This window comes from Melanaphis sacchari, unplaced genomic scaffold (genome assembly GCF_002803265.2).
Source record: "Melanaphis sacchari strain LSU unplaced genomic scaffold, SCAv2.0 Contig19_pilon_pilon, whole genome shotgun sequence".
In the NCBI taxonomy this organism is placed as follows: Eukaryota; Metazoa; Arthropoda; class Insecta; order Hemiptera; family Aphididae; genus Melanaphis; species Melanaphis sacchari.
The window spans coordinates 2,165,396-2,180,105 of NW_020270975.1; the positions used below are offsets into that span (position 1 = coordinate 2,165,396).

Here is a 14,710-nt window from a genome sequence, read left to right on the forward strand (position 1 = left end):
AGTGGCTAGTTGTTCACTGAGTAATGGATGTGTGAAATTTGAATTCAACTTTGTCTCATTGTGTACAAAAACGATTTTGGACAGAGACGATCTGTTAACTTAGAAGGTATTATATTATATTTATATTGTTAGCTACCATTAGATTATAAATTTAATATTTAACTGTTTCAATAGTACATACCTAATATTAATACGATATGTTATTGTTTCGAACTTATGAGTCAATACTCCGTCTTACCGTATAGTGGTGTGAACACGTTTGTGGTATAAATAGACATTAACTTAAAATTAACTTAAACGTTATGAAAATGTAATTTATGTGTATAAAACACAATAAACGTTAAAGTTTCCAATTCACACGAATAATATTTTTAGATCGTGATAAAATTAAAATTTTTATTCCTCATTTAAATACATAATTTAGTCCTTATTTGATCTTCAAACGGCTATAAAATAAAAATTTAAATGATTTACATTATACATTAAAATATTACTTATATATATTTTTAGGTTTTAAAACCAATTATTTATAATAAAAACCTTGTATTCCATTTTTAAGCTTAAGCTATAAAATTGAAATAATATTTGAACTTCAATGCCTATTATTAAATGTCGGTATATTATGTATCTTTAATATTTTTAAATAGCTCCAAAAATGACTTATAATAAGCACATTGTTATTAAATTTTCAAACTATGATCGAGCAAAAATGATTTTGTAGACAATTATTGAAAAAAATATTACATTTTTTAGTTTTCTGTAAATAGTTTTTAAAAATTTAAAAATATTTTTAAACTTACGTTGTCTATAGGAAATGTTAATATACCTAAACATTTGATGAAAATTTGAAATAAATCTACGGTTATTCGTTTTTGAATTACAATTAAATAAGAAAACCGATTTTGTCGAATAGGTACCGGTTTTGCATAAATAATCCCATTTTTCCTTGATTTAGGTTTTGAGAGAAGGATATTGATTTTGTAATGATCTATTTTTTCTGCGTCTGTAAACATTATACAAGTTAAGTATTAAAAAATGGCTCGCTTCTCATTTTTGAAGGGGGTTTTAAGTTTTGTTCGCGAATTTGATTTAATTTGTACTTTTATTCATTTGTTTAATCGTTTATTTAATTATGTCACATTCCGATCCAGCGATGAAGGTTTTCTCTTCAATGCCTTATATTTCAACTGCGTCTGAAGCCGAGTTCAAGGCGGCACCGTCTGCTTGTATGGTTCTAATCGAGCCAAACAGATCATCGACATGTTAAATAGGTAATGATTTCTTTAGTCAACCAAAAATATATTTACAGTTCAATGCCCGTTAACAATATTCATAGCGTCTGAATCCCCGACAAAGACACCACCGTACTCCTCAATGGAGGATCGAACCAACCGAGTTAATATGGCTGCCCGGTTTGTTAGAGGCAAATTATGGTTTCGCAGGTCGACTAAAAAGACGTTACAGTCCGATTCCTTATAATATAGTACTTATTTATATGTCGTTTAAATCCTTGATCAATACGGCGTACGCCTCAACGGTTCGGTCGAGTAATAACGCCAGGCGAAACTCGACGTGGAAAGTCATGATTTAGTTGCCCCGTTGATAAATATCGCATAAAATACGTCTGGGGCCGCCGGCAATGAGTTCCTGCATAGTAGCTTGGTTGGTTTTTTCCGAGCCAAATGGACCGAACAAATACAAAGTGACAATAAGCAAGGAGATATCGATGGTCACATTACAAAAACCATCACGTTCCCGGATAATAAAACGATGGCGTGTAGATTCGATGTCTAGATAGGTACCGTTTATCTCGAGGGTTTAAATGGAACCACAAGACCCGGAAATAGTGGAAAGAAGCTGTGTCATGTAGCATGGCTGTCCATTTCCGAGAGGTATGCTCCTGTGACTCCGAATTTTGTAATGAGAAGACCTGAAGTGACGTATGTAACGGTTAATTGTGAACGTTTTACGTTTTATATAGTAGATACTGGACGGAAAAATGTATGGAAAAACGGAAATGTTCATGTTAAACCAATTTTCGACGAAATCGATTTCTTTAATAATATGTTACAATTCAAAAATTAATAACCGTAAAAACTTGAAATTTTCAACAAGTGTTTTAAAATTTGTATCATCATTCTCCGTACAATCATACATTTTAAAATATCATGGTTCTTGATTTCTTTTTTTCCCAACTTACTAAGTAAAGTATAGGGAACTTTTCATTTTTGATCGTCCCCAAAGTATCGATTAGATTCGATTTCATACTAGAAAAAATATCGCGTCAAAAATCTAAGGATTTTTACTGCTGCAACAGTTGATAACAGACACAAATAAAAATACACATATAATTATTTTAAATTAATACATTTGTCGTTCCTCTCAGAATCTAAAATGTTTTTGTATACAGAAATATTGTCCGAGCGTAACGCTGGATATTATAAAATATAATTATTTTGGCTGGCAACTGAACGAAATCGCGGTGAATTGTTACTCGTTGTTGGTATAAATTTTATTGTTAGTAACTGTAAATCGTTTTACGGCTGTAATTATGTTTACGTACACCAATAATATGCAGTTTTGAAAATCATCGAATGGCACAATATAATTATAATATTTAAATCGTTACCTATATTTTACTATGCAATGTATTACTATGTACTACTTATTGTAAATATTTTTAACGATATGTGTCTGTGTACACTACACAGTTGTGACGATATGCATTTTCCGATAAACATAACTACGCGCATATTATAACATAACATGTATTTTAATATAAAGACTGTATAAAAAATATGTTAATACAATCATGGCGGATATCTCGATAGAGGAGCAGCGTATATATTACAAAGTTGTAGTCAGTGTTAATATTCTGGGTTAGAGATATTCAACAACAGTTTATTATTATTATTATATTGTTATTCATGCATTCCTATGTAGTCTTTAATCAACTACCTACTAATCTTTTAATTTTTAAATTATTATTTTACGTTATTTTGAAAGTAAGTATCGTCATAATTAAATAGACTCACCAAAAATCAATTATTAAAAATAATAATATATTATTTTTTTAATCCAGTCAATGAGTGTAAATTAGGTACGTATGTTCCATTGGAATTTTTAAATTCACCATAAATATATATATATATATATATATATATATATATATACTATTTAGTTATGTTTTTTACATATTCTGACAGTACATATTTAAACGGTAGTTCAATTTGTATAGTTTCATCAAGCATAGTTTTTATTTTAGGTCATCGAGTCAGCAACGAGTAAAACCATGAGTGGGTTGCTAAGACGTAAAGTTTATTAACAAACAAAGTTTATAGTTAATTAAAAATTTTTAATTTAAGAAAATTTAGTAGCGCAAAGCGCAGAGTTGCAAAATTTAACCATCAAAATTTCATTACATACCTACCGACTGTCGTCATAAATAAGGAACAGTAGCAGACCACAAAATGCCGGTTACCGGAAATAATATATTTATGTTAGAAGTGATCGTGTACCGCGTGACCTTGACGGACCAGGTTCAGATACATAATACATGTCCGGTGTGCGTATGCTTCCGGTTTCCAGGACTGGTTGAATTGGTGGTATGCGAGGGTGGCTTTTGTGCCGACGGTAAGGTTGGCGGTGGTGAAATATTGATGACCTACGGCAAGTCATGTTTGTTCGCAATTAGCAATGCGGACCTTTGCCGGATAGCCCGTGACTTTCGCGCGATAATCAGCGTTAACAGGCGCGTGGATGGTGAACAGCAAATGCGATACGTCGCACAAACGCATCTCGAATTCGACCGGACGTTTACCGATGTTATACTTAATCCCAACCAAGCTGAAAGGTTTCGGAAACTGAAAAAGGTAACATCAAAAATAAAATTCACAAAACTAATGAAATGATCCTGTTATACCTGTCGTTAATTTTTTGTCATTGTCATACATTAAATAAAAATCGCGATGTGTTTCCCGATTAGGTCTTGCCATTGTATGATAATGGCCGTCCGAATCCTGTTGGCACCATAGAACTCTTTGTCCGTTTGACTTCGCAGGGGGATTTAGTGGTGACTCATTTCAACCGTGCTCCGGATAGTAATAATTATCAGTACAAATCTGTTCCTATACAAATGTCGGAGACAAAATGTTCCGAAAGAAGATCACTTCCAAAGAAAATATGCAAACATAAAACTTCGTGTAGAAATAAACTACCGAAGTCCAAGCAAGGTAATCATGACCCATCGTTATATACAAGTTAAAAAGGAATAGTTTAATTTTCAACTTACTATATATTATGCAAGGTATTTTAAAAGCGTTTTCAAATTATTATTTTTTTTCGAGTTAGGTGCTTATCTAAAAGTTACTAAGAATTATGAAGTATTTTTCAGCTTGGTTTATATAATTTTTCCAACTACGCTTTCGCTAGCTAGATAAAACATATTTAAATCATAAAATTATTTAACATATTTTATATTATCTACAATCCAATTTAATTTTAATTTTACTATTAAGTCTATACATTTTGTTTTAAACAGTATTCATTGAATTTTTATAATCGATGACGTATAATTTTATTTTAATATGCAGTTAATACACAGTCTTCACTTGTCTTATTCCTAACCTAACCACTAAAACTGTAATAAAAATTTTGTACCTGAGGATAAATCACCGCCACCTCTACTCTCTCTTCATAGATCTATCACTGCGTCTAAACAGAATGATAATATATTACATTTTCATATGTAGATCCACATTGCGACAAAGAAATAAGACAGGCTAACTGCATTTTGACGATGATGGAAAAGTTAAAAGCTTTGTACAAAGAGATGGAGACAACTTCACTGGCGCAAAATAGCGAGTTTGATACAAACAAAACTGATCGCGGAAAACCGTGCATGTTCGATCTGAATTGTCCAGTCGTTCGTTGTCCGTTCAGGAAAAGCCAACCAGAAAACGCGTTTGTCGATCACCTGATCAACGGTACCCGTCCCGATAATGACCAGTCTCCGAATAGTTCATTGGATGACCGTGAAATTGTGGACGATGCAGATTTATTCGTTATAAACGTGGGTCGGGTGGACCCGTGCCGGGTGATCACGCCACCGAAGTACAAGGACGGTTGTTCGCAGTGTTTTGAAACGGACTTTCCCAAAAAATAAGTTCTTTCATCATGTTCTATTGTATCGTTAGTTATAATTGAAGTTTGGTGTTTGAGTGTTGTCTTTGGGTTGTGCGGTTTTTTTTGTTGGTATAATGTATCACCGACATTTGTACAGAGTATTATTGCTATCCGGATCACGGTTGACATGACTATTCGTAAATTCTTATGTGAAGTCCAACAGATAAGAATTTTTTGCTGCTCACAAGATTTTGACGGTCATTGTCGTACAAAGCTAAGACTTGGTCGCGTAACACACCATAATTTTCATTAAATGTGCGATTGAAAAGTTTAACAAATAGGATAATTTCACTAGTTTTGTGAATTTCTTTTTTTGATATAACCTTTTTCAGTTTCCAGGAACATTTCACTTAGTTGGGACTGAGTATGACATTGGTGACCGTCCAATCAAATTTGAGTTAAGACTGTGTGACGTATTGCATTAAATTTGCTGTTAACTATGCGCCTGTTCACGCTGATTATTGCGCAAAAGTCGCGCGGTGCTGATCGTGAACAAGCATGACTTGCCGTTGGTAATCAATATTTCGTCTCCACCATCCTTCCTATCAATGCAAAATCCACCTTTGCATATCACCAATTCAACCAGCTCTGGGAATTAGAAGCATACTCACACCATGAATTGTGCATATGGATCTGATTCGTTAGCATTACACGTTTGGCTTAAACTGTTGTCGAATAAATTACCAAAGAAAAATTCTAACAAACAATTTTATTCAGCATAAACGTAGGTATGAAACAATTTCAATAAAAAACACAAAAATATATAAATTATACGGAACACGTATACTGTTAAAAAAAAAAACTAGCAATCTTCAGATGATGATACCACACGAGAATGACGTTACGCAAAATACCGTTCTTACCTTTGTAATAAATATTTTCTTTGTTGTTATAGAATTAAATGTTGCATATAAGGTGTTATGATATAATTATATATAGAAAATCTAACATTTTTTTATACTGATATAAAACTTCTAATCATAGAACAAGAGTACTTAAGTAATAGTTTATGATAATAAATATTAGTAACAGAAATAAAATGACAATATAAAAATAATATAATACATTTTTATTATTTTACTAGGCTTTTGATTTTTCCATTTCAGATTTTTTTTTTCTGATTTTTCGTAATGAGTAGTGATGGTTTAAGTATTGTAGAAAAGTTCATTTCAAAACACTGAACAAAAGTTATAGTATGATCAAACTGTCGTCGAACAACTAGCAATAAAGAAAATAAACGTCTATAAATTATTATTCTACACATGCTCGTCTCTCTAAAAAATAAGAATATCGATAAAAAAACCATCGTAAAAGTGCATTTGTATATGTTTTTAAATATAAGTTAGATTTAGAATATTAGTTAGATCCTCCTCATCGACAATGTAAAAAAGTTGTGTGTCGAACAATGTAATTTAATAATATATATTATTGAAAATTATAAGGATGTGGGTTTTGCCCGTTCATTCATGATTTCAGTGATTATACACGTGTGTGCATAAATTATGCGACTTATGTAAAATATTCAGACAAGTTCCAACACCTGTTACAAGCAGTTTTGTGTACGATTTTGTTAAACTTAATCATCAACTTAAATCACTATTATGTTCCTATAATTCGTTGCACGGCGTGTTGTATAGGCAAAATAGGTACTTTATAAAAATAATACCGAGCTAAAATTTTAAACTCCCCTAAAATAATGTATATTCTCCGAAAAATATTTTAGTACCATATTACGCATACACGGATTTCCCTAAACCATAAGATACGTATTACACTTATGTTAGTTCCTCATCTAAAATAAGTAATAAAGTTACTTTAATTCGCATTTATTTTTATTAATTCATATTTTATAAAAGGTCCATACATTTTTCTTTAATCATCAATAAATAATAATAATCAAATAGTTAGCTGCGCGACAAAAAATTACTCAAGTTCGTACTATGAGAATAATTTTATATTATTACAATAATATATATAATTTTAATTCAACTAAAATGATGGTGATTATAAATTGTTTTGAATATAAAATATGAATAAAGAAATAGAAATACTAATATAACTGAAATTAGAAACACAAATATTTTTGGAGGTTAATTAGAACCACTTCCAAGTGGTGTTCTTTGGATTACGCTAAATAGTTCTAATATTTTTGAGGTGATAAAATATTTTTTAGGGAATTTACCTACTATTCAATTTTTTAGGAGAGTTTACATATTGTGCTCATTATTATACCATGCATATATTCTGTTCAATAAGTTAAGAAACAGTCGGCGGCGATCAATTTTCGTCGGCCGAAATCCAAGCAACGTCTATTCGTCCTCCCTATCGAGCCAACGTTTTATGTCTACCATGTACTTAATCCACGCCCCTACGTATTAATCAGCCACTGACTATATTTCTTAGCTTGAACAGAGTATAGATAATGCTAGTTTGAACATTATTTTAATCAAAACCTTAAGTGTTTGCAGTTAATAAATGAGATAAAAATGTTTTTTTTTTTCCGTAAAAATGACTGTCTCCTCAATTATTTAAAGACTACTGAGAATTTTGATTTTGACATCTCAAATCATAATTTGTAAAACAATACGTTCATAGATTTTAATATTTTGTGCGTACTATTCACCATCTTTCAAAACTACTTTTAAAGTCGCATTCACTCCTATTTTTTTTTATTGTTCCTATTTTTGATTTTAAATGCGCACGAGTACATGCATATTCTATGGTTTTTCAGTTTACTAAATTCTCAACTCTACTCATATCCGGGTGTTATTCCGTGTTTGTTTTTGCACACATACTATAACTATGTCTATAATACTAGAATTTTATCAGAACGCAATATTGCCTGAGCTTTAAAATGTACACATAACTATTTAAATAGGTATTAAATAAGTTTCTGACCCCAGTTTTAAAAATGATTACATTAATGAATTATTTACGTAAATGAACTACAGTCCGTGTAAATATTTTAATATTCACGAAAATATTTGTATTTTCTCATTTTGATTTTAGACTAGTAAAAGAATTTTTAAGTTAGCTTAAATTCAAATTTATTTCTTGTTTATCAGTGTTACAGCAATTATCCAGAAAATCTATTTTAAATAATATAAAATTGTGAAAACTTCGAAAATCGTATAAAATAAACGGTTGAACATTTTTCTTTTTTTTTTTTTTTTGTGAACATGTTTTAAAAATCATATCGAAAAAATGGTTGTTTTGATTTTTTTAAATATCTAATACTCGAAAAAAATTTTAATTTCTTGATTTTAAATACAAAATTAAAAAAAAAAAATCGAAAAATTTATTTAAATGTAGTGCAGATAACAATTGATAATTTTAAAAGAAAGTTAAAAATGTTCAATTGAACAAAAGTTTTTGAAACTGTCAATTCACCGTGAAACACTCCGTATATATTGTATTAAATATAATAAAATATAACACATACAACAACGACGTGATAAAAGAAATTGAATTGAGTAACATTTTGATCAAAGTGAAAAATATGAAATAAAACTGAAATGACAACACATTTCGAAAAAAAAAATTATTTTTAACGTTAGAAATTGTTTTGATTCAACTTCGATGTTTGACCGATCTCTATAAGGGTACTATACTTTTTAGAGAAACTGTTAAAGGGAACGCTTTCTAAGCGAGGTCAAAAGTAGTAGTTTTGTGTTCCCTTTCCTTTCCCGCTCCTCCCATTACACTATGTCAGCTTTGTACAATATTTACCACTCTGTCTTTCCGACTTTCTGTCTTTGTATCTTTCGCACACACGCACACACACACACACACACACACACACACACACATTCTGCGTGTGAGCATATATTTTTGTATACAAAGTCGTCGAACTCGGGAGGGCGGCAGGCTACAAGGATATACGGAGAGCGCCAAGGAAGACCGACAGCTTCGCGCGCGTCGTTTATTGATCCTGTCGCGAGCGCCCGTCGAAGGTCACAGCGCATGAACCGCCCGCGCGCTCCCGATCGAGCGTGTGTACAACCGTATGTACACATAGTAGCCATATATTTATTATTACGTTTTACACGCAGCCTATAACATACACAGTACGCATCATATATATATATATATATGCACGTGCGATACGGAGTTTTATACTCATATATGTATGTTGTATTTACGAGTGTCGTATATATATATATATATAATATATATACTGTGTAATATATGGTATACCCACGCGATATTATACGTAGGAATCATGCGCAGGATTTGCGTAGTACACTATACTTTGTCGCCTGCAAGCCTCGCCTTTTTCACGACCCCGCACTGTTATTCACTCTTATACAACACACTGTACTGCACGCACGCATTATTGATAATATCGATAATGACATTTGAATAATATTATGTTCGTCATTATAAATGGACACGTTGAAACGTCCGAATAGTCGACGTCCTGAAAGTGTCCAACACTTCGACAACTGAAAATATATTATCATGACATGTATCGTATTGTGTGTAAAACAAACTGAGGTGCCTGATATTAGATTGTATAGTTCCTATACTCCTCTAGGGTGGCATAGACTATATATAGGAACTAGAAAACTTAAATATAAAAAAAAAAAAAAATAACTGTCAAATAGATAATATGCGGTCATTAAACATAATCGTTTTAATAATAATATTTTAATTTCTTTGTTTTTCTCGGTTATCTTAAAAATTACTGGGAAATTTTACCACTCCCGAAGTACAGTAATCTAGATTACATTCGTTTTCAAAAACCTCTCTCAATGTTGCGACGATCGAAGTATTTTTTCTAATAGAAAGTTTTTGGTAGAAAACTCTATTTTACTTATTTTTATGCACTATAGTTTGTAGTCTGAATTGGCGATAGGCATATAAAAATATTTGTAAGTGATTTTTTTCACGGAAAAAAATAATAGGTAGAAAAACGAAAACACTATAACGATTTTAGAATGCTATTAAGGTATTCGAAGGAGGGAGTGGGGATGTGCAGCTTATTTCCGCTTGTGACTACGTGGTTTTTTGCTCACGTCATTATTATTATTGACCGTGAGGCGTGAATTGCGCAGCTATTTGTAGTTCGTTATACTTATTATACCTTGCCTTTACTTTATAATATCCTCTTGTCGTCGTCGACGTATTGTAAATGGGATGCCCGCGCTCGGAGGGAAGAAAATGCGCACTGCCGCCAATTAGCCGGGAGTCCAATTATAAGTTTTCGGTGCTCGCGAAGACAGAATAATATAACAATTAATAAAGTAATGATTTTCTCGTTGGGCGGTCATCCGACGCGGCGTCGTCGCTGTCTCCACCGCACCACCGCACCGAACTTACCTAAAATATAATTATATAATATAGATACTTTTATACTTATCTGTTCGTATAGCTACTCACACGGAATCGTATAATGTACGGAACAAACGTACTTAATTTGCACGCGCGAACAATCTCAGAACGCGGGGAGGAAAAAAAAAAGTTATTATAGAAGTTCGAAGTTTGCGATTTTCCGTTTTTAATGCATGTAGGTACTACAAACTCATCGTATTTACCGCGTTTTTAACGGATTTTTATTGTTATTATTATGTGAATTTAATTATCTCGGTGTTATAGGTAATAACCAATTTTCGCAATTATCATCGGCTAGACGATAACCCGTTGTGATGAGTGTACATATTTTGTAACCTTGCTTGCAGTTATGAGGTAAGACTGCAGCACAACCATATACGATTATCGTACGTCTTTGTAACGATGTGCGCAGTGTTGAAATCCACTTGGAGTCCAGAAAACGAAATCAATTATTAAGCGCAGGTACCTATTCATGTAATGATTAATGATACAGTATTACGCGTGTTATTAGCTCGGACTCGTGTGTGGGCCGATGGCGAATCGTGTGTGCGGGGTGGACTGTAATAGGAACAGATAGCAGATCATATATAGTCATATTATTTATTATTCGTCGTAAGACGTTATATATGTTCCACATATATTATAGGTATATATATATATGTTGAGGTACTTACCGTGCGTCGTGTTTCCGGAGACAGAATCACCGTGATTATTCGCATCCCCACGGGGCTATATAATGTGGTCATCAAATGTTATATTATGTTGTATAACCGAATCGTAACGGGACTACGGGAACCTTTATTATACGTTTTTATTATTATTGTTATTGAATTGTGCGGTATAAAAAATATATGCGATTGTGCTACAGTATAATAATACATCATGCGGTTCTAACCACGACCGCATGGAATAGGTGTAGTGCACGCACGCATGATTTGTACAACACAGATCAGCCTTCCCGAAATAGTTTCCGGATGATAATGTCACGGCGTACCTATTGTATTTTTTGTATACTGCAAACAAGTGTAGGTTACTTTTTTTTTTACAAAAAATAATATATACGGTTAATGTATATTGAAATTTGTTGCAAATTTTAAATGAACGTGTTTTAACTCCAACTCATTGGTGTTCGAAAAATTTCAGTCGTTTTTGTTCAATTGATAATAAATAATAATAACAGTAATAATCTGTGGATAGTGATAATGTAGGAGAATGGGTTATCCGTTGCGGTTACGACTGGTATATGTGTGGTATCAGCGATGGAGCATAATCTTTTTAAACGTCACAACACTATATAATATAATATGGGCTTTACATCCGGGATTTCAGACGTTAAATACGACATATATGTCGCATCCACTTGATGAAATCGTGCATTTTACGAAGTTATCCAGTTTATGAAGTGGAAACTACTTTTCCACTCGGTGTAATATTTGAAAATTATGGATTTATTTTTACGAAATAGATGGTATTAAATTTGATATCGTGTATCAAATAGCCGTCTACTTAGCAAAACAAAATGTTTGGTCTTCATTATATATATATATATATATATATATATTTGAAAAGTTTGAGATATCTCATAATTGAATCATTTAATTATTAAATCAAAGAACAAATTATTTAATAGGTAATTTTTGTTGTAATGTTTTTGGTTTTATTTCTGTATCTAAACCTTTTATAAAATTTACCTATATTTATTCTGGTGTAAATTATGTAATATTCACGTCACAACGTGTGTAGTATAATCAAGTAGTGACGTGTAGAAAAGTGGGGTAGACAAAACTAGAGGTAAAATTTAATGTAGCAGTTGTTGTCATAATTCAAGTAATTATTTGAATAAATAAAGTATTAAATAAAAAAAAAAAATAAAAAAAATAGATTACAATACTTAGCACTCACTTAACCAATATTATATTATTTTAAAATAATTAAAATAATAACATATTCCAAAGTTTTTAAAATAATATCTTTAATAATAATAAAGACTAAATATTTTGTTTCATTTGATGAAAAAGTTACACGATATCAAATTTTAGTATCTATTTCGTGAAAATATAATATAATCCATAATTTTAAATATTTCATCGAGTGGAAAAATGATTTCCACTTCATGAACTGGATAACTTCGTGAAATGTACAACTTAATCAATTGGTTAGGACATATTTATTGCATTTAACGTCTGGAATAGTGAGTGTAAAGCTCATATTATATTTATTGTCTTGGTATATTATGCCTTTTCATGGATACCACATATACCAGTAGTTACCGCAGCACAAGTTTAAATATGTTACTGAAAATATTTACAGCTTAATCGCGTATATTATAACAATATTTCGTATGACACTAAGTCATTAAGTTTAAGGGCTATGATAAAAAAAAATTGAGTTCATTAATTCTATTTTAGTACTTACTTATTATCTATATAATAAAACACACTATTCACTATTCAAATTATATTTATAAGTTATAATTTAAGTGTTATGTATTTATTTATTTTAAACTACCCACATAAATTATCAAGAAAATAAGACTTAGTAACTAACTGCTAAAAATGGTTTTCATATTAAATATTAACAACTTTTTTAAAGAGGTGTTATAGAAACGTGGGCTTTCACTAATTTCTATCACAAAAAAAAAAAAAAAATCTATAGCAAGATCATTCACTATTTATAAAAATACTTTTCCACATCTTTCTTTTTTATTCGAAACGATTTTAAAACATGATTGCGTTCCAATTAAAATAACAAATCGTATTTTCAATATGATAGGCTAATTTATTTTTGTATAACAGAACAGATCGTGGCCTAAAGTAGAGAATATTACTGTTTACATATTTACATAAAATATACTATTAAGCAACATCATTATTAAAACATACAAAATATAGAATGTTAGAATAACATTAAATATTTACATAAAATTAACAGTGTAATTGAATTTTAGTCAATAAATATTTATTTATGAAAAATAAATAAAAAATTATGTATTTATTTTGTAAGGAATTTTAAATTGTGATTTTAATACTGCAATTATTTTTAGAGAGAAAGGCCAAATTTTTTGTATTGCATGACTTACAGTTAATGAATGATTTTCATGCATAATAATATGTTCAAAATGCATATTTTAATTCAAATTTTGTTTTATTTCTTAAAACATGATTGGTATTTCGCTGTGAAAATAAAATATGTACTTGTGAATGCATTTTTGATTTAGTATCTACAATCATATCGTATTAATATTGTACAAATCAACACGTTGACTAAATGATTATGAATATCAGGTAAATTTACTGAGTAAAGGATGGAATTTAATATCATATTGTATAAATAAATTGAATGTTACATTTATGTCGAATGTACAGTGTCCGGTTTGCTTTACATCATATTTGTCGTTTGCAAAAAATGACAAAACTTTATGTTTTATTGAAAAAACAAACTGTCGTGTATTTAAACGTGCGTTTGTTTGTTGGATTTATATAAAATACTATTTTTCCGTACATAATAATATCGTTACACAGGTACGTCTAAATAATATAGTAAACAATAATATTATAGTTTATACAAACAGTAAATACTGAAATATATGTTTTACGTGTTTGTTAAGAAAATCACGGCGAGAGTTGTCGGAAAAGTCAATATATATATTGTATATATATATCAGCCGTTTCTACCGTGAATAATGTCCATTGTGATTATGCATATTATATACAGTAAAAGCCGCTTATTAGAAACACTTTGGGACCAAGGTGAATTGTGTCAATTAACCGATTGTTTCTAATAAGCGATTGAAAAAAAAAAATGAATAATAGGTACGCGAAAAAAATATGTATGTATGTATGTACCTATATTGTATAATTTAAAAAAGTATGCACAATTGTGTATATTTTACGATATTATGTAAAATATTTATCATTCGTAATTTGTTTTTTTACGTCGAGTAACTCCATGACCATATTTTCATACGAGTAATATTGCCCCTTTAGCTTTGTCACTTATTTTGAGTGCGTATGTGTGTTCAGGTAGAGCTCCAAAATAAAGCCCAGTCTCGTCCGCATTGAAAATATCAGAGCGTGTGTATTGGGCTAGCAAATCGGTCAAATGAGTTTCAAACCACGAATGGTCGCATGAAAATTGGCTAAAATCTTAGCGTTTAGACATTTTTAGATTTTTAGAAAAAGGAAACACTAAT

At 30.9% G+C, this 14,710-nt stretch overlaps 1 protein-coding gene across 1 annotated transcript; it reads left to right on the forward strand.

The window, feature by feature from the left end:
• Positions 1-3,470: 3,470 nt before the first annotated feature.
• On the forward strand, positions 3,471-5,164 carry LOC112592926. The gene is made up of 3 exons (XM_025337087.1): positions 3,471-3,872; positions 3,986-4,232; positions 4,752-5,164. Exons 1-3 carry the CDS (start codon positions 3,471-3,473, stop codon positions 5,162-5,164), a joined length of 1,062 nt encoding a protein of 353 aa, XP_025192872.1.
• Positions 5,165-14,710: the final 9,546 nt, after the last annotated feature.